This window comes from Lithobates pipiens, unplaced genomic scaffold (genome assembly GCF_037356315.1).
Source record: "Lithobates pipiens isolate NorthernLeopardFrog02 unplaced genomic scaffold, aLitPip1_a1.2 Scaffold_27, whole genome shotgun sequence".
Classification (NCBI taxonomy): Eukaryota; Metazoa; Chordata; class Amphibia; order Anura; family Ranidae; genus Lithobates; species Lithobates pipiens.
The window spans coordinates 2,257,865-2,279,814 of record NW_027507788.1 but is presented as its reverse complement, the minus strand read 5'-3'; the positions used below and the strand labels follow the sequence as shown (position 1 = coordinate 2,279,814).

Below are 21,950 nucleotides of genomic sequence, written 5' to 3'. Positions count from 1 at the left end.
TGTTGGGTACCAGAAGGACGCAGAGAAGAAGACACCAAACCTACTAGCAGAATCTAGTCTTTTATTGTAGCAAACAGCAGAATACCCATTTCTTCACATGTCTATCCTCACCCCAAGTCTTTACAAAATGGCAAACATTAAAATAAAGACACAGTTGGCTTTAAAATAAAAATTAAGAAAAAATGGAAACACAAACCTACTTGAATTTCTGTACAACATGCTTCTGGGTATTCACTGCGAGTGAGATACTTACAGATGCCAGCGGGTCATGGCGGGAAGGCAGCGGCCCAGGGTTCAGGTGTGCGCTAGCGAGCTCTTGTCAGGCACCACAACTACAAAAAGGAGGGAGTGCAATGCTGCCGGACCCCCTTCCTAGCTCTGAGTAGTTATAAAGGAAGACAGGGACAGAGATAGGGGACACGTGTCCCCAGCCCGCTGCCATGACACCACTGGAGGGAGGGGCTTATCCTACGTACTTCTGCAACTGTCAAGCACCACAACTACAAAAGGAGGGAGTGCAATGCTGCCGGACCCCCTCCCTAGTTCTGAGTAGTTATAAGGAAGACAGGGACAGAGTTGGAGACACGCGTTCCTGGCCCGCTGCCATAATGCCCATGAAGCACTGGAAGGGGGGGGGGGGGGCTGGCTATCAGTATGGGGGGCTTATCCTATGTACTGCTGCAATGGGGGGGGGGGGGGGAGGGAGGGTTATTAAAAAATACAGCTAGAAGGATTACAAAACTTCGTCTCGACAAAGGGCCCCTAAAGGGAATCCTTCTCGGGCTCCCGGCAATGATTTAACCAAAACATCATTTCAGCACAAACCGTAACTGAAACGGTCAGAGAAGATTCAGCACAGAGTTGGATTCTAACGGGAGAATTTACACAACTGAGAATCATGGAGATAAGGAAACTGAAATGGACCGTTTGCTGGTTTTTGGGAGGAATGGGGGGGAGGGGTTGGGTAGGGGGTGGGGTGCACAGCGGCTACAGCTACACCAAAATAAAACAGACTGAGTGCTGCACCTCCACAGAAAACAAACTGGAAGGGAAATGCTAAAAAATAAAAATAAAAAATGAACACACAACTTTTGGAAAAGTTCCTTTTCCTGTAAATGAAGATGGACCGTTTTTTTTTTTTTCTTCCGCTTGTTTTCTTGAGGCGTGGCCATCTCCATCCTCCGGATTTACTTCCTGGACCGCAGGGATTTCCGCGAGCTGGGCTTGCCTTTCGGCGCGGGCTTTGCGGCTTTCTTGGAGGCTGCCGGCTTCTTGACGGCCTGGATGGCGGCTTTCTTGGAGGCGGCCGGGGGTGGAGCTGCTTTTCCCTTCTTGGCTTTTGCCGGGGGAGGAGATGGTGGTGCTGGTGGAGCTTTCTTGGCGGGGGTCTTGGCTTTCCCCCGAGGGGGCGGTGCGCTCTTCTTGGGCTTCGGTGGGGGGGCTCTGGCCCTGGCTCTAGCCCGGGACTTGGCGGGGGCTGCCTTTTTCTGCATCCTGTGGAGGAGGAGGGGAGAGGGGATTAGTACAGGAGGAACGGACAGAGGACTACCTATGGCAGGTGAGAAGGTATGGGATCATCACATCGGACCCAACTACAAGTGTCACCCCCCCCACCCCCACCCCCAGTTCACACCAGTCTGAAATCACGCAAATTTCAGAACCGCACCTCCCGATTTCACTGCAGCTTGCAACTTCATTTCACAGAAGTCTACGCAACTCATAATTAGATCCCAATAAAGTTGTACAGGAAACTTATTCAAAGTTATCACAACCATTCCATTGCCGGCAATGGGGTGCGACTTGTCACCCAACTGTCAAATCGCACCAGTGTGACCCGGGGGAAACCTTTCAAGTTCGCACAACAACATTTCTATGACTTACAGGAGCAACACATACTGAAATAAAATAACATTCTAATTGTAATTCAAAAAAGTGAAACTCCCATATTTTATATGGATGTGTTACACACAGAGCGATAGATTTCCAGCATTTCTTTCTTCTAATTTTGAAGATTGTGACTTACAGCGAGCGACACCCCCAAAATTCAGTATCTCAGAAAATTTGAATATTTGTTAAGACCGATAAAAAAAGGATTTTGAATACAGAAATGTTGTCTTAGTGAGAAGTCTGTCCATGTATAGTATACACCCAGTACGTGGTCGGGGCTCCTTCTGCATGAATTACGGTATCAATGCGGCGTGGCACGGAGGAGATCAGCCCGTGGCACTGCTGAGGGGTTATGGAAGGTCAGGTTGCTTTGATAGCGGCCTCCAGCATTGGTTTAGGTCAGGCGAGTTTGCTGACCAATCAAGCACAGTGATCCCATGATCATGTGATCAGGTAGTGGTAGTTTTGGCAGTGTGGGAGGGTGCCTTGATAAAACGCAGCAGGACCAACACCAGCAGGTGACACGACTCCCCAAATCATCACCGACTGTGGAAATGTCACACTGGACCTCATGGAACTTGGATTCTGTGCCTCTCCACTCCCCCCTCAAGACTCTGCGCCTCACCACTCCCCCCCTTCAAGACTCTGCGCCTCTCCACTCCCCCCCTTCAAGACTCTGCGCCTCTCCACTCCCCCCCTTCAAGACTCTGCGCCTCTCCACTCCCCCCACTCAAGACTCTGCGCCTCTCTACTCCCCCCCCCTCAAGACTCTGCGCCTCTCCACTCCTCCCCTTCAAGACTCTGCACCTCTCCACTCCCCCCCTCAAGACTCTGCGCCTCTCCACTCCCCCCCCCCCTCAAGACTCTGCGCCTCTCCACTCCCCCCCCCTCAAGACTCTGCGCCTCTCCACTCCCCCCCCCCCTCAAGACTCTGCGCCTCTCCACTCCCCCCCTCAAGACTCTGCGCCTCTCCACTCCCCCCCCTTCAAGACTCTGCGCCTCTCCACTCCCCCCCTCAAGACTCTGCGCCTCTCCACTCCCCCCCCCTTCAAGACTCTGCGCCTCTCCACTCCCCCCCTCAAGACTCTGGGACCACAATTTCCAAATTTAATGCAACATTTTCCAGTTGGTGATGATTTGGGGAGCCGTGTCATCTGCTGGTGTTGGTCCTCTGCGTTTTATCCAAAGTCAGCGCAGCCCTCCAGCAGGAAATTCCAGAGCTCTTCATGCTTCCCTCTACTGACCAGATTTATGGAGATGCCGACTTCATTTTTTTAGCAGGACTTGGCACCTCCCACACTGCCAAAACTACCAATACCTGGTCACACGATCATGTGATCACTGTGCTTGATTGGCCAGAAAACTCACCCGACCTAAACCCCATAGAGAATCTGTGGGGGATTGTCAAGAGGAAGATGAGACACCAGACCCAACAATGCTGAAGGCCGCTATCAAAGCAACCTGACCTTCCATAACACCTCAGCAGTGCCCCAGGCTGATCTCCTCCGTGCCACGCCGTATTTCATGAAAAAGGAGCTCCGACCAAGTACTGGGTGCATCCTGTACTCTACATGGGCATCCTGTACTCTACATGGGCATCCTGTACTCTACATGGGCATCCTGTACTCTACATGGACAGACTTGCCACTAAATGAAAAAAAGAGGGTAAATTAAAGTATTGGTAATTTCCTTACCTGCGCAAAGCTTGTTATATTATTAATAGGGACCGCCCATTGTACAACCTTCTGTGTGTGATTTGTGATAATCCGAGCGCCCCACATCACATCACATCAACCTATAGTACAAAATCCAATACAATATCATAAACGACCACTAGAGGTCTCCAGTGGATGAACATGAAGTCGTATTTTTTACCATAATAAACCTGCAAATAATATACACTTTAAAGTGCAAACAGAATAATAATAATTAAATAGATAAATAAATAAATTAGATAAATAATAATTGTGATTGGCCTCCAAAAGAGGATTCCCATTACAGTGAATTGTCCAAAGAAAAAAAATCATATAAATTGGTGTCCAAAAAACTTCCATCAAACGGCTTCCAAAAAAAATGCATGAAGTTGCCTCAATCCAGCAGAAAAAGTGACTACGGCTCTTCCTCCACCAACACGGGTGACACCGCCTACTCCCCGCAACTCTACGACTCCCACATCACTGTAGCGCTGATTTTATATCGATTTTTACAGATCACACTATGGGGGGTTGGGGGGATGGGTGGATTTCTTCCTTACAAGGCTTTGCGGATGATCGGACATCTGGCGGCTCAAGTCTACAGGCCAATCACTGTGGCGACCGTTGGGAGTGCACTTGCTGCGACTCCTTATGGGAGTGCTGGTGTTGCGGTGAGTAGGCAGTGTGACAGGCGATTGGTGGAGGATCAATAGTCACTTTTTCTGCTGGATTAACCACTCGCCGACCGCCGTACCTGTACGCCTGCTTCCTTTAAGAGCCATAGAAGGGGAGCGCGCGTCCGCCGCACGGTGGGGGACCCCATGTGTGTGTCCACCGGCCACCCGCGAGAGCCACAACAGGGATCTGTGTATGTAAACACACAAATCCCTGTTCTGACAGGAGAGACAGATCTGCTGTTCATAGTAATCAGAAACAGCGATCAGTCTCCTCCCCCCCCCCCCCAACTAGAAACACAGGAGAGAACACAATTAACCCCTTGATCGCCCCCCAGTGTTAACACCTTCCCTGCCAGTGACATTTACACAGTAATCAGAGCTATAAAAATGCACTGATTGCTGTATAAATGTCAATGGTCCCAAAAATGTGTCCGATCTGCCTGCCGCAATGTCGCAGTCCCACACACACAAAAAAAAAAAAAAAAAAATCCGCAGATTGCTGCCATTACTAGTTACAAAAAAATGCTATAAATATATCCTTTATTTTGTAGATACGATAACTTTTGCACAAACCGATCAATATACGCTTATTCCAAAATTTTTTTTTTTTTTACAAAAAAAAAAGAAGTATGAAAATACATATTGGCCTAAACTGATAAAAATGTGTTGTTTTTTTTGGATATTATAGCAAAAAGTAAAAAAAAAAATATTTATTTTTTTCAAAATTGTCGGCCTTTTTTTTCCTTATAGCACAAAAGATGAAAAACCGCAGAGGTGATCAAATACCACCAAAAGAAATCTCTATTTGTGGGAAAAAAAAAAAAAAAAAAAGACATACATTTTATTTGGGTGCAGCGCTGCACGACTGCGCAATTATTAGTTAAAGCGACGCAGTGCCATATCGCAAAAAAATAAAATAAAAAATGCCCTGGTCATTAAGGGGGTAAAATCCTTCCGGGGCTGAAGTGATTGAGGCAACTCCATGCATTTTTGGAAGCCATTCGATGGAAGTTTTTTGGACACCAATTTATGAATTTTTCTTTGAACAATTCACTGTAATCGGAATCCTCTTTTGGGGGCCAATCACAATTATTTTTTATCTGTTTGCATTTTATGTATTTGCAGGTTTATTATGGTAATAAATATGACTTCATGTTCATCCACTGGCGACCTCTAGTGGTCGTTCAGGATATTGTATTTTACACAGACTTTTCACTGTAAAATCTGGTGCAGCTCTGCATGGCAGCCAATCAGCTTCTTCAATTAAGCTTTGACTAAAACAAAAAAAACAAAAGCTAGAAGCTGATTGGCTCCCATGCACAGCTGCACCAGATTTTGCACTCTCCAGTTTTAGTAAATGTCCCCCTTCCTGTCCTCCCCCCAGCTGTAGTCTGACAGCGGCTCCTGTGGTGCGTGCTGAATGCCGATTTGTGGCTCCGCCCACAGCTTTCACCGCTCATTAAAAAAAAATATATATATATATATACTTTTGGACTTTTTGTTAACTAAATTGCATGCTTAACCAATGACTGTACACAGAATTTGTAGGCTAGAAATTTAGGTTTAACCACCTCAATACCGGCCACTTTCACCCCCTTCCTGCCCGGACCAAATTTCAGATTTCAACAGTGCGCCAAAGTGCACCGCCGTCACTCAGCCGGTCCAGGCTCAGGATCACATGGTCAGGACCGGCAGCCAGTTCAGCCTCTCAGTGAGCCAGCCGTTCCCTCCCCCTCCACAGCCCAGCGCTCCAGTGAGCCCCGGAGGGGAGAGCAGAGAGTGGCGACTGTCAGTCACAGCTCTCTGCTAAGAGCGGAGAACTAAGCAAGCAGCAGTTTTTTTTTTTTTTTTTTGGACTTGTGTCTTTTTTCAACCTGACCAACTATGTAACTGTGATGTAACTGTGATGTAACTGTGATGTAACTGTGATGTAACTGTGATGTAACTGTGATGTAACTGTGATGTAACTGTGATGTAACTGTGATGTAGAGCCAGCGGGGGAAGGGAGGACACACACAGGTTATACCATCTGACTTATGAGTGGCTGATGTCCCCCGCCATGGTGGTAAAAACTGACCTCCTCTTTGGAGGGGGTTCCTCGTCTTCAGATTCTTCCTCCTCAGACGACTCCTCTTCTTCTTCTGATTCATCCTCCGACTCATCGTCATCTTCCTCTTTACCCGCCTTGTCTGGGAATAGCACATAAGGGCTACCAAGGAGGAAACCAAATGATTAGTCTGTGCGCCACCACACTGGAACATAACAAAACAGCTCCATAAAGAGTGACTGCCCCTCCCCTGCACAGCCCCACCCCCCACAGACCCTTCCCCCGCTTAACACAGCTCATTTCTTCCTTACATCTGGCTGGATCCTACCCTTCCTGCTCAGAACGGCACAGATACCATCCCCACCCTCCTTCTCAGCTCCCACCCCCACTGCTTGGCATGGCTCCCTTCCCCCTCCCCTGCTCAGCTTGCCTCCCACCCCTACTGCTTGGCATGGCTTCCTTACCTCCTACTCGGCTCAACTCCCACTGCTCGGCATGGCTCCCTTCCCCCTCCCCTGCTTGACATGGCTCCCTTCCCCCTCCCCAACTTGCCTCCCACCCCCACTGCTTGGCATGGCTCCCCTCCCCCTCCCCTGCTCAGCACAGCTCCCTAACCTCCTACTCGGCTCGCCTCCCACCCCTTGGCATGGCTCCCTTCCCCTCCTTGGCTCACCTCCCATCCCCACTGCTTGGCATGGCTCCCATCCCCATTGCTTGGCATGGCTCCCTTCCCCCTCCCCTGCTCAGCTTGCCTCCCACCCCTACTACTTGGCATGGCTCCCTTCCCCCCCCTCCTACTTGTCTCGCCTCCCACTGCTTGCATGGCTTCCTTCCCCTTCTCGGCACAGCTCCCTTCCCTCCTTCTTGGCTCTCTTCCCCCTCCCCTGCTTGACATGGCTCCCTTCCCCCTCCCCAACTTGCCTCCCACCCCCACTGCTTGGCATGGCTCCCTTCCCCCCTCCCCTGCTCGGCACAGCTCCCTTACCTCCTACTCGGTTCGCCTCCCACTGCTTGGCATGGCTCCCTTCCCCCTCCCCTGCTCAGCACAGCTCCCTTAACTCCTACTCGGCTCGCCTCCCACCCCTTGGCATGGCTCCGTTCCCCTCCTCCTTGGCTCGCCTCCCATCCCCACTGCTTGGCTTGGCTCCCTTCCCCCTCCCCTGCTCAACTTGCCTCCCACCCCCACTGCTTGGCATGGCTCCCTTCCCTCTTACTCGGCTCGCCTCCCACTGCTTGGCATGGCTCCCTTCCCCCTCCCCTGCTCAGCACAGCTCCCTTAACTCCTACTCGGCTCGCCTCCCACCCCTTGGCATGGCTCCGTTCCCCTCCTCCTTGGCTCGCCTCCCACCCCCACTGCTTGGCTTGGCTCCCTTCCCCCTCCCCTGCTCAACTTGCCTCCCACCCCCACTGCTTGGCATGGCTCCCTTCCCTCTTACTCGGCTCGCCTCCCACTGCTTGGCATGGCTTCCCTCCCCGGCACAACTCGCTTCCCACCCCCACTGCTTGGCATGGCTCCCTTCCCCCCGCTTGGCACAGCTCCATTCCTTCTCGGCTTGCTTCCCACCCCCACTGCTTGGCATGGCTTCCTTTCCCCTCCTCAGGTCCTCCACCCCCACTGCTCGGCACAGCTCCCGTCCATCCAGCTGAGCAAGGGGACTCAGCTCCCAGAGTTATCTTACCCGCTTCTTAGCACAGCTCCCCCTCCCCACAACGACTCCCATTATCTCCTGCTCAGCATAACTCCCTTTCCTTTCTGCCCTCCCCCTGTTTGGCACAGCTCCCATCCCCCCTGTTCAACAAGGCTCCACCCCCAGCATGGCTCCCCCCCCTCAACCTGCAGAATCACCTACCTTGGGTAATATGGGAAGCTGAGCTGATAGGTACCACTGAACCCTTTCCCGGAGATCTGTTCCATCCAACCATTCTTTTCACACTTCTGCAGAGTTCTCTTCAGCAGGTGGACTGGAGGAGAGAGGAGGAGAAATCACATGAGGAACAGGGAGAAGATTTATTTTTTCTCCAGCACTTTGTACCATTTCCCTCCCCCACTTACCCTGGAAGCTGGAGTTCACTCCGGGGTGGTTCTCCAGAACGTACTTCTTGATGGCAGTGGTGGAGCAAGTCTTGGGTTCATTCATAGCTGTGATGGCAGATAAGATGGCGTCTTCGAACACTCCGCCACTCAGGAGAGGTTTATCTCCAGCCCGCTTCAGCTGTGCCAACAGAGATCAGCCAGAGTTCAGGTACGCTCAGGATTCAGACTTGTGATGGCCAAGAGTGATTCGGAAAGATGCCAACCACTGCTATGACCGTATTCAGAAGTGAAGTATATACCCCTCCCCCCAATCTACAGACTGGCATTATAAACCGGCATTTATAACATTCCTTTAACACACAGATAAGCGTACCCATCCCCCTCCCCCTTACCTGGAATGTTCCGGATGCCCCTTTTCCTGTGATCTGCTCTAGCTGCCCCTTTTCCACAGCTCTCTGCAGAGCGTTCTTCAGCATTTGAGGCCTAAAAGGCAAAAGACAAACGTCACAACTCATCCGATCCAACGCAGAGGGAGGCAATTACAGAAAATGCACCCCCCAATTATAGACATTAATATGGAGTTACCCCCTTTGTAACTTTACCATCCTCCGCTCTTAAGAGGACTTTCCACAAGATTTTTGAGACTGTCTGTGGGAATTTGTGCCCATTTGTGAGGTCAGGAAATGAGGTTGGATGAGAAGACGTTGCCCACATGTTGGGCCTCACGTTGGGTACCAAAAGAAAAAAAAAGACCTGGCCTGCAGTCAACGTTCCAATTCATCCCAAAGGTGATCAGTAGGGATGAGGTCAGGGCTCTGTACAGGACACTCGAGTTCTACCACACCGAACTGGTCAACACATGTCTTTATGGAGCTGGTCTCAACCAAAGTCTCTATGGAGCTGGTTCAAACTGGTCAACCCATGTCTGTATGGAGCTGGTCCAAACTGGTCAACCCAAGTCTCTATGGAGCTGGTCCAAACTGGTCAACTCAAGTCTCTATGGAGCTGGTCCAAACTGGTCAACTCAAGTCTCTATGGAGCTGGTCCAAACTGGTCAACCCATGTCTGTATGGAGCTGGTCCAAACTGGTCAACCCAAGTCTCTATGGAGCTGGTCCAAACTGGTCAACCCATGTCTGTATGGAGCTGGTCCAAACTGGTCAACCCAAGTCTCTATGAAGCTGGTCCAAACTGGTCAACTCAAGTCTCTATGGAGCTGGTCCAAACTGGTCAACTCAAGTCTCTATGGAGCTGGTCCAAACTGGTCAACCCATGTCTGTATGGAGCTGGTCCAAACTGGTCAACCCATGTCTGTATGGAGCTGGTCTCAACCCATGTCTGTATGGAGCCGGTCCAAACTGGTCAGCCCATGTCTCTATGGAGCCGGTCCAAACTGGTCAGCCCATGTCTCTATGGAGCCGGTCCAAACTGGTCAGCCCATGTCTGTATGGAGCCGGTCCAAACTGGTCAGCCCATGTCTGTATGGAGCCGGTCCAAACTGGTCAGCCCATGTCTCTATGGAGCCGGTCCAAACTGGTCAGCCCATGTCTCTAGGGAGCTGGTCTCAACCCATGTCTGTATGGAGCTGGTCCAAACTGGTCAACCCAAGTCTCTATGGAGCTGGTCCAAACTGGTCAACCCAAGTCTCTATGGAGCTGGTCCAAACTGGTCAACCCAAGTCTCTATGGAGCTGGTCCAAACTGGTCAACCCATGTCTGTATGGAGCTGGTCTCAACCCATGTCTGTATGGAGCTGGTCCAAACTGGTCAGCCCATGTCTCTAGGGAGCCGGTCCAAACTGGTCAGCCCATGTCTCTAGGGAGCCGGTCCAAACTGGTCAAACGAACCGTGCTCCAATCCTACACTGGCCCCGGTGTGAAAAGGTATGACAGGTGACACCATAATTCAAATGGAGAATAAATACTAATAATAAATAAAAGCATGCTCTTCCTCCATGGGAAGAGACGGGAAAGGGTCGTAAATGGCGGGAATCTGTTTTCACCCGATTATACTATAGATACGGCAATCTGCCATATGATTATACCATACATACTCCAAGCTGCCGCCTGAATATACCATACATACTCCAAGCTGCCACCTGATTATATTATACATACTCCAAGCTGCCGCCTGAATATACCATACATACTCCAAGCTGCCACCTGAATATACCATACATACTCCAAGCTGCGGTCTCACCTGACGTCCACTTTGAGCTTGGGGTAATACTGGGAGACGTATTTCTTGATGAGGCTGTAGGACGCTTCCTTGGGCTCACACAGCCGGGTGAATGCCAGAGGTAAGATGTCCTCCAGCTTGACGTTGGTCTGATCTCCTCCTGTGGATGAGCTCTTCTATAAGAGGAAGTGAAGAGTGAGACTGATCACCATACAGCGGAGGAGGGGCGGCCGACTCATCATCAAGGCAGCACCAATGACCACCAACCTTCTTGTCTCTGGATTTCGGCGCCGACTTTCCGGAATTTGACACAACGACAAAGCTGCCGGACGCTCCTTTCCCTTTCACCTGAAAACACAGGTAGACGGTGTCAGAGCCTCCTTACACCCCGAATACCAGACCTGAGACTGGGGGTATGTGATGTCACGAGCTCTGACCAATCGGTGGGGGGGTCACAGTAGGAGATAAAATGTGATTGGTTCCTACCTGGCGGATGGCGCCTCTCTGCAGCTCCCGTTTCAGAGCTTGCTTCAGCAGGAAGCCCCTCCTCTCCAGCTCCAGAGACGGGTACTTATTGATGATGTATTTTCGGATGGCGACCACGGAGGCCCCAGACTTCTGGAAACACGCCTGCAGGAGAAGCACAGCGAGAGGCGATGAGCCGGGGGGACCGCATTGTACAATCAGAGCGGAAGTCTGCCCTCTAGGGGTGAGTGCATGGAACTGCATCTGTGCTGCACTAATCCAAAAGGAAAACAATGGCTGCACTCCGAAAAATTCAAACGCTGATAACTTTATTCATCCAGACAAACATGAACAAAAAGGTCCCACCTGGGGCCTCCTCCTATCAGAGAGCAGGAATTCCCAGTTAATGTATGCCTGGCTAAATAAAGCCATCGGTGTTTGAATGTTTCTCAGTGTGAGGTCAGTCGTTGCCTTTGAATTGGTGCAGCCAGTGAAGTTTAGGACGGCCCCCCGCTGTCATTTAACTGCTTCCCTACTGGACCAATTCTGCCATTTCTCACATACATGTAAAAATCTGCATTTTTTATTTAGAGAATTACATAGAACAACATTATATATATATATAAGCAAAGACCCTACAGAATAAAATGGCGGTTGTTGCAATTTTTTATGTCTACACCCCACACTCATCCACAGTAAGGATTCCCCCTAGAAGGGGGTAAGCGGACATCTTGTTACACCCACTGGAGTTTTGCATTTCACACTTATTTTTAACAGGAAATGGAGCTTATAGGTAAAATACAGTATTTGGAAATCCACCGGACTGCTTACATGTTGAATTTTAAAAGCAGACCTGTTATGACTATTAACAAACCTGTGAGATCAGCAGCATCACCGCTGCTTTTAAAATTAAACATTTAAACAGTCCGTCGGATTTCTAAATCCCATATTTTACCTATAAGCTCCGTTTCCTGTTAAAAATAAGTGTGCAATGCAAAACTCCAGTGGGTGTATCAAGATGTCCGCTAGCCCTCTTCTCTGTCTATCCTTACTGTGGATGAATGTGGGGTGTAGTATGATGCCCGCTAGCCCTCTTCTCTGTCTATCCTTACTGTGGGCTAGTGCGGGGTGTAGCAAGATGTCCGCTTGCCCCCTTCTCGGTCTATCCTTACTGTGGATGCGTTCGGGGTGTAGCAAGATGGTGGCAACAGAACGTCACTTCCGTTACCTATTCTGACAGAACAGCGGCACTGCCTGAAGATCTGCTCTGATTCTGGATCTACTAATCACTTTATCAGGAAGGGAACCAGCACAAACCTTGATGGCCTCGGTCAGGATGGCGTCCATCTTGGGGCGAGAGGCAGAGGAGGCGTGTGACTGTTTCTGCGCCCGGGCACGCTGGCTGGCAGACAGGGTCGCCCATGATGGAATGGTCTTCTTCACCTTCTTCTCTTTCTCTTTGGACTGATCCTTCTCCCCACTGCAAAACATTCAGCAAAGCTCTGATGAGTGCCCAATGACAGCCCTGCTGAATTACTGCACAAATCACCGTATGTAACATAACACGGGAGGAGGATACAGCTACAGGACCAACGGACTTCTACAGGAGACATCCGGGGTCACCGGAGCCAGAGAGGACGGGAAACTGTCCAATGACCACTAAAAGGAGATCTCCTCTCACTTCCTGTTGCGTCTTTGGGACAGGAAGTAAAGGACATTTCCTCCAACTGGACACAGCCCGGGAAAAAGAAGAACCCGGTGGGTGCTGGGACACACACAGGACCACTATTCCCGCTTCTTGGTCTGCTAAACACCCCCCCCCCCCCCCACAGCCCCCGGTTGGGTCTCCTTACTTTTTCTTGGCCTCCTCTGTTACTTCTCCCTCCCCCTTCTTCTCCTCGTCCGTCTCGGCCTCTTTCGGTTGCTCGGTCTCACTGGAAGTGGCGGGAGGAGTCTCCGTCTCTTGCTCCTCCCCGGTGGAAGCAGACTCTTCTGAGCTGGCGTCAGGCTCTGCCACAGAAGAGGACAGACCGTCATACGATGGACACGTTATATACCAGACACGTCATACAATGGACACGTTATATACCAGACACGCCATACAATGGACACGTTATATACCAGACACGCCATACAATGGACACGTCATATACCAGACACGCCATACAATGGACACGTCATATACCAGACACGCCATACAATGGACACGTCATATACCAGACACGCCATACAATGGGCACGTTATATACCAGACACGCCATACAATGGACACGTTATATACCAGACACGTCATACAATGGACACGTTATATACCAGACACGTCATACAATGGACGTTATATACCAGACACATCATACAATGGACACGTCATATACCAGACACGCCATACAATGGACACGTCATATACCAGACACGCCATACAATGGACACGTCATATACCAGACACGCCATACAATGGACACGTTATATACCAGACACGCCATACACCAGACACGCCATACAATGGACACGTCATATACCAGACACGCCATACAATGGACACGTCATATACCAGACACGCCATACAATGGACACGTTATATACCAGACACGCCATACAATGGACACGTTATATACCAGACACGTCATACAATGGACACGTCATATACCAGACACGCCATACAATGGACACATTATATACCAGACACGTCATACAATGGACACGTCATATACCAGACACGCCATATACCAGACACGCCATACAATGGACACGTTATACACCAGACACGCCATACAATGGACACGTTATATACCAGACACGCCATACAATGGACACGTTATATACCAGACACGTCATACAATGGACACGTTATATACCAGACACGCCATACAATGGACACGTTATATACCAGGCACACGCCATACAATGGACACGTTATATACCAGACACGTTATATACCGGACACGTTATATACCGGACACGTTATATACCGGACACGTTATATACCGGACACGTTATATACCGGACACGTTATATACCGGACACGTTATATACCGGACACGTTATATACCGGACACGTTATATACCAGACACGTTATATACCAGACACGTCATACAATGGACACGTTATATACCAGACACGTCATACAATGGACACGTCATACACCAGACACGTTATATACCAGACACACCACACGTCATACAATGGACACGTCATATACCAGACACGCCATACAATGGACACGTCATATACCAGACACGTCATACAATGGACACGTCATATACCAGACACGTCATACAATGGACACGTCATATACCAGACACGCCATACAATGGACACGTCATATACCAGACACGCCATACAATGGACACGTTATATACCAGACACGCCATACAATGGACACGTTATATACCAGACACGCCATACAATGGACACGTTATATACCAGACACGCCATACAATGGACACGTTATATACCAGACACGCCATACAATGGACACGTTATATACCAGACACGCCATACAATGGACACGTTATATACCAGACACACCACACGTCATACAATGGACATGTTATATACCAGACACGTCATACAATGGACACGTTATATACCAGACACGTCATACAATGGACACGTTATATACCAGACACGTCATACAATGGACACGTTATATACCAGACACGTCATACAATGGACACGTTATATACCAGACACGCCATACAATGGACACGTTATATACCAGACACGCCATACAATGGACACGTTATATACCAGACACGCCATACAATGGACACGTTATATACCAGACACGTCATACAATGGACACGTCATACAATGGACACGTTATATACCAGACACACCACACGTCATACAATGGACACGTCATATACCAGACACGTCATACAATGGACACGTCATATACCAGACACGTCATACAATGGACACGTCATATACCAGACACGCCATACAATGGACACGTCATATACCAGACACGCCATACAATGGACACGTTATATACCAGACACGCCATACAATGGACACGTTATATACCAGACACGCCATACAATGGACACGTTATATACCAGACACGCCATACAATGGACACGTTATATACCAGACACGCCATACAATGGACACGTTATATACCAGACACGCCATACAATGGACACGTTATATACCAGACACGCCATACAATGGACACGTTATATACCAGACACGCCATACAATGGACACGTTATATACCAGACACGCCATACAATGGACACGTTATATACCAGACACGCCATACAATGGACACGTTATATACCAGACACGCCATACAATGGACACGTTATATACCAGACACACCACACGTCATACAATGGACATGTTATATACCAGACACGTCATACAATGGACACGTTATATACCAGACACGTCATACAATGGACACGTTATATACCAGACACGTCATACAATGGACACGTTATATACCAGACACGTCATACAATGGACACGTTATATACCAGACACGCCATACAATGGACACGTTATATACCAGACACGCCATACAATGGACACGTTATATACCAGACACGCCATACAATGGACACGTTATATACCAGACACGTCATACAATGGACACGTCATACAATGGACACGTTATATACCAGAAATGCCATACAATGGACACGTTATATACTAGACACATCAGACATCATACAAAGGACAGGTTACATATCAGACACGCCACACAATCACACACACAGGACGGAGCTCGGTACAGATCACACACATGCGACGGAGCTCGGTACAGATCACACACACACACATGACGGAGCTCGGTACAGATCACACACACACATATGACGGAGCTCGGTACAGATCACACACACACACGACGGAGCTCGGTACAGATCACACACACACGACGGAGCTCGGTACAGATCACACACACACACACAGGACGGAGCTCGGTACAGATCACACACATGCGACGGAGCTCGGTACAGATCACACACACACACATGACGGAGCTCGGTACAGATCACACACACACATATGACGGAGCTCGGTACAGATCACACACACACACGACGGAGCTCGGTACAGATCACACACACACGACGGAGCTCGGTACAGATCACACACACACACACACGACGGAGCTCGGTACAGATCACACACACACACACGACGGAGCTCGGTACAGATCACACACACACATGACGGAGCTCGGTACAGATCACACACACACACACACGACGGAGCTCGGTACAGATCACACACACACACGACGGAGCTCGGTACAGATCACACACACACGACGGAGCTCGGTACAGATCACACACACACAACGGAGCTCGGTACAGATCACACACACACACACACATGACGGAGCTCGGTACAGATCACACACACACACATGACGGAGCTCGGTACAGATCACACACACACATGACGGAGCTCGGTACAGATCACACACACACATGACGGAGCTCGGTACAGATCACACACACACATGACGGAGCTCGGTACAGATCACACACACACACATGACGGAGCTCGGTACAGATCACACACACACACACACGACGGAGCTCGGTACAGATCACACACACATATGACGGAGCTCGGTACAGATCACACACACATATGACGGAGCTCGGTACAGATCACACACACATGACGGAGCTCGGTACAGATCACACACACATGACGGAGCTCGGTACAGATCACACACACGACGGAGCTCGGTACAGATCACACACACACATGACGGAGCTCGGTACAGATCTCACACATGATGGTTCCGTGTCGCACTCACCTGCTTTCTTGTCCTCGCTCTCAGCGGATCGGTTCTTCGGTGCAGTTTCCTGGGAATTGAGAGCACGACGGATCGGCATGGTGAAATCGGTTGAACCTTCAGAGAAAAGAGGATTGTGTGAGAGAGACTTCTGCCCGGGGGGGTCCGACATGTGTGCCCCAGAGGTCCTGTCATCTGCCCGGGGGTCCCACCATGTGCCCGGGGGTCCTGTCATCTGCCCGGGGGTCCCACCATGTGCCCGGGGGTCCTGTCATCTTCCCGGGGGTCCCGCCATGTGTGCCCGGTGGGGTCCCGCCATGTGTGCTCGGTGGGGTCCCGCCATGTGTGCTCGGTGGGGTCCCGCCATGTGTGCCCGGTGGGGTCCCGCCATGTGTGCCCGGTGGGGTCCCGCCATGTGTGCTCGGTGGGGTCCCGCCATGTGTGCTCGGTGGGGTCCTGTCATCTGCCCGGGGGTCCCGCCATGTGTGCTCGGTGGGGTCCCGCCATGTGTGCCCGGTGGGGGGGGGGCGTCTCACTAGGACTGTGCTCTGTGTCCCCCCAGCAGGGGGTTGCTGAACACAATATACAGGGACTGTGTGATGTCACTAGGGAGGAATATCTCTGAGGAACGTTCCCAACACCTTCTTGTATCTCCACCACCAGGAATGGAGGCCACAGGGGGGTCCAACCCGCTACCAGCCAGGGGGGCCTAATATAGGGGCCGGTGATTGGATAAACACCACACACCTGTCTGGGCCCCTCCTCCCATCATAGAGAGGACCGACCAATCACTGTATAGGATTAGATGAGTGGAGGACCTTCTAATCCTCTTGTAAAGTGCTGTGTAAAGTGTTTGCGCTCCGACAATCCCGTATAATAATAATATCGAATGATCAGAACCTGCGCTCTGCATCATCCTCATCCCCGACTTCACACACTGTATATATAATACATTCTATGTGAGGGGGAGGGGCGGCTGTCTGCACTCCATGGAGGAATCCGTCATACTGATCCTCGGGCCTCACACACTGTATATTATTATTATACAGGATTTATATCACACCGACAGTTTACACAGCGCTTTACATCATTATATATATATATATATATATATATACAGAGGGGACAGTCAGTGCCCTTCATGCTGATCCTCAGGCTTCCTCTGTGTGTGTATATATATATATATATATAACAGGACAGTAAGGTGACCTCCCCCATACTGATCCTCAGGCCTCACACACAGTATATATATATACACACACACAGTGCCCCTCCCCCTCATGCTGATCCTCAGGCTTCCCCTCCTCTATCACTGTCTTGGACCAATCAGGCAGCCTGAGGATCAGCAGGGAGAACCAATCAGGCGCCCCCTCACTGGTTGCCATGGACAACAGCCCTGCATTCCGCCGCCAGCCAATCGGCGCGCAGTGGGCGGGGTTCCCGGGCAACACAAAACAAAGAGGCAGCATTCAGGGGGCGGGGCGTGCCTCGGCCAATCAGAGGCCGGAGCATCTCTTGAACGGCGAGGGAAGGAGGGCGGGGCCTGCGCGGAGGGAAAGGAGGGGGAGGGGGGACCCCACATTATCGGAGCTCCGGGGCCCTAGAATGGAGGGGCCCCTCCCGGACCCCCGACCTCCCCTCCCCCAACAACCCCCCCCCCTCACACCTCTCCCGCCATCCTCATCCCCGGAGAAAATGGCGGCAACGGCCCCTCCCCCACCGCCTCGTCCTCCCGCCCCTCCCCCGGGGTGAGAGAGAGCGGGGGGTGTGCGGGGGAGGGGCCCCCACCGGGCGGGGGTGTATCGGGGGGTCCCGGGGCCCCCCGCCATGACGCTCACCTCTCCCTCTGCAGCTCCAACACCGTCCGCCGCGATCCCGACTGATAGACACGCCCCCTACGCGGGCACGAGCCCGGCTACGTCCGCCACGTCGTCTCCATGGCAACCGAGGGGGAGGGGCGGGGAGACATGGGAGGAGGCGGGGCCTACTGACCCAGCGTGGCTCTCAACGTGTGTTACCCCTCCCCCTTCTGTATACCCCATCCTAACACGTCATACAGCCCCGCACCCGGGGCAACCAATCAGCTCCCAGCTTCACTTCATTCACTGACACTTCCGCCATACAAGACCGACGCTGATTGGCTGCTAATCCCTCTATGTGTGTATATATATATATACCTCCTTATATACACCTATCTATATATTATTATCTATATGAACCTGTATACTATCTCTATATACACCTCCCTATATAATATCTGTATATACCTAAATCTACCTGTATACACTCCTATATATCTACATGCACCCCCATATCTAGAATCACGCTGTGTGTATATACCTACATCTACCTGTATACAGTGGGGGGAGGGGGGGTATTTAACCACTTCAGCTCCGGACCAATAAACACCTTAAGGACCAGAGGTCTTTTTGCAATTTCGCACTGCGCTGCTTTAACTGGTAATTGCGCGGTCATGCAATATTGCACCCAAACGAAATTTGCGTCCTTTTCTTCCCACAAATAGAGCTTTCTTTTGATGGTATTTGATTGCTTCTGCGATTTTTATTTTTTGCGATATAAATGAAAAAAGAGCGAAAATTTTGAAAAAAAAATATATTTTCTTCTTTTTGTTATAAGAAAAATCGAATAAACTAAATTGTAGTCATACATTTAGGGCAAAATGTATTCAGCCACATGTCTTTAGTAAAAAAAATGTCAATAAGCGAATATTTTTTGGTTTGCGCAAAAGTTATAGCGTCTACAAACTAGAGGACATTTTCTGGAATTTACACAGCTTTTAATTTATGACTGCCTATCTCATTTCTTGAGGTGCTAAAATGGCAGGGCAGTACAAACCCCCCCAAATGACCCCATTTTGGAAAGTAGACACCCCAAGGAAATTGCTGAGAGGCATGTTGAGCCCATTGAATATTTTTTTTTGTCCCAAGTGATTGAATGATGACACAAAAAAAAAAAAAAAAAAGTTTACAAAAAGTTGTCACTAAATGATATATTGCTCACACATGCCATGGTTATATGTGGAATTGCACCCCAAAACATATTCCGCTACTTCTCCCGAGTATGGGGATACCACATGTGTGGGACTTTTTGGGAGTCTAGCTGTGTACGGCACCCCGAAAACCAATCACCACCTTCAGGATTTCTAAGGGTGTAAATTTTTGATTTAACTCCTCACTACCTATCACAGTTTCGAAGGCCATAAAATGCCAAAATAGCACAAAACCCCCCCCAAATGACCCCATTTTGGAAAGTAGACACCCCAAGCTATTTACTGAGAGGCATGTTGAGTCCATTGGATATATTTTATATTTTGCCACAAGTTGCGGGAATATTACAATTTTTTTTTTTGTTTGCACAAAGTTGTCACTAAATGATATATTGCTCACACATGCTATGGGCATATGTGAAATTACACCCCAAAATAAATTTTGCTGCTTCTCCCGAGTACGGGGATACCACATGTGGGGGACTTTTTGGGAGCCTAGCCGCGTACGGGGCCCCGAAATCCAAGCACTGCCTTCAGGATTTAAATATAAAATGCTACCAAAAAAAACTTAGCGATGGCAGGGATCAGGCCTGACTCTGCGATCGCTGCAGTTATGTGTTTAGTGTTTTGTAAGTGACAGTGATCGATCGATACTGCACTTGGGTGGGCTGGGCGGAGGAGCAAAACGCAGGTGCCAGCAGGTATCTGGGCTGATCCCGCTAACAGTGCGTTTTTTTGGAACCCTAAACTGCTGGGGACGCTAGTATAGATCTGATCAGATCAGATATTGATCTGTTCAGATTCTATACCACTACAGGAGGTTTATGCTTTGCGCGTGGGTGTTAGCGGTACTGGCACTAACCTAGCGCTGCCTGGGGCGACGCAGACCCTGACCCTAAAACCTAATTGATATAACCCACCGGGTGATCAGGGGGTTAAACCTTTATTGGGTAATAAATGGTGGGTGCCCTGATGCTATAAAAAGCAAACTAACCAGAGTCACCTGTAACACTTATACGGTGATCAGTGGTGAAAGGGTTAACTAGGGGCAATCAGGGGGTTCAAATTTTTATTAGGTAGTATATGGAGGTCCCTGGCGCTATATAAAAACCTGACGGGGAACCTAAATAACTAACTGGCTATCCAGCGTTACCAGTGACACTTATACTGTGATCGCTGGTGAAAGGGTTAACTAGGGGCAATCAGGGGGTTAAAACCATTATTGGGTAGTATATGGGGGTACCTAGCGCTATAAAAACCTGGCGGTGACCCTAAAAAAATAACTAGCTACCTAGTGACACTAATGCAGCGATCAGAAAAACGATCGCTTAGTGACACTGTCAAAAGGGGGTGAAAGGGTTAACTAGCGGCAATCAGGGGGTTAAATCTTTACTGGGGGTGGTAGGGGGCTACCCTGGACCTAACACTAACTGCCCTGACAGTTTTTACTGTCACAACTGACACTGAATGCAGTGATCAGTAAATAAATGATCACTGCAATCAGTGACACTGTGACTTGGGGGGGGGGCGGGGAGGGGGGATCGGGGGGGGGGGTGTTGTGTGCCTACGTGTTAGTGTAGTGTTGGTGCACTTACTTTCACTTCTCCTCGTTGTCCGGTCAATAAGACCGCCCCGAGGAGAATGACATCACTTCCTCCCTGCCTGTGTTTACTATACACAGCGGGGGAAGCTTCTCATTTGCCAGGAGCGATCGAGAGGAGGTGGCCAGAAACCAACGGCCATCCCCTCATCCCGGATCGCTCCTGCAGCGAAACGGACTGCCGCAGCCAGCGGGAGGGGGTCCGATTGGACCCCCCACCCGCTGGAAGGCGAGCACGTACATGTACGTGCTTGTGCCTGTACATGCCATTGTGATGACGCACATTGGCATGCGGCGGTCCTTAAGTGGTTAATCGGCTGCTGATTTTGTCGGTTTGCCCCACTGACAAAGAAACGATCGTCTATAATTTTATTGGTCAGTTTATTATAACAGTGAGAGAATAACAACAAAAATATCCAGAAAAACACATTTCATAAAAGTTATAAATCGATTTGCATTTTAATGATTGAAATAAGTATTTGATCCCCAACAATCGGCAAGATTTCTGCCTCCCAGGTGTCTTCTATACAAGTAACAAGCTGAGATTAGGAGCACTCTTCTCTCTTAAAGGGATAATATATAAACGTATAAATATCC

General features: G+C 49.7%; 1 protein-coding gene across 1 annotated transcript; it reads right to left on the bottom strand.

Moving 5' to 3' along the window:
• Positions 1–41: 41 nt before the first annotated feature.
• On the bottom strand, positions 42–18,730 carry HP1BP3 (heterochromatin protein 1 binding protein 3). Its single transcript, XM_077456267.1, has 12 exons — positions 18,585–18,730; positions 16,768–16,863; positions 12,835–12,991; positions 12,299–12,461; positions 11,003–11,146; positions 10,784–10,864; positions 10,538–10,692; positions 8,733–8,823; positions 8,359–8,518; positions 8,156–8,267; positions 6,336–6,467; positions 42–1,494 (listed from the first exon to the last, which is right to left on the bottom strand). Exons 2-12 carry the CDS (start codon positions 16,844–16,846, stop codon positions 1,188–1,190), a joined length of 1,581 nt encoding a protein of 526 aa, XP_077312393.1. The 5' UTR covers positions 16,847–16,863; positions 18,585–18,730; the 3' UTR covers positions 42–1,187.
• Between the last annotated feature and the right edge of the window lie 3,220 nt (positions 18,731–21,950).

Bases quoted from the DNA above. Each gene is read 5' to 3' on its own strand.
- HP1BP3 (XM_077456267.1), bottom strand. From the start codon at position 16,846: ATGCCGATCCGTCGTGCTCTCAATTCCCAGGAAACTGCACCGAAGAAC. The intron at 12,462-12,834 runs GTAAGGAGACCC...AATGTTTTGCAG, and splicing joins ACAGAGGAGGCCAAGAAAAA to TGGGGAGAAGGATCAGTCCA. The intron at 8,519-8,732 runs GTAAGGGGGAGG...CTGTTGGCACAG, and splicing joins GGGCATCCGGAACATTCCAG to CTGAAGCGGGCTGGAGATAA.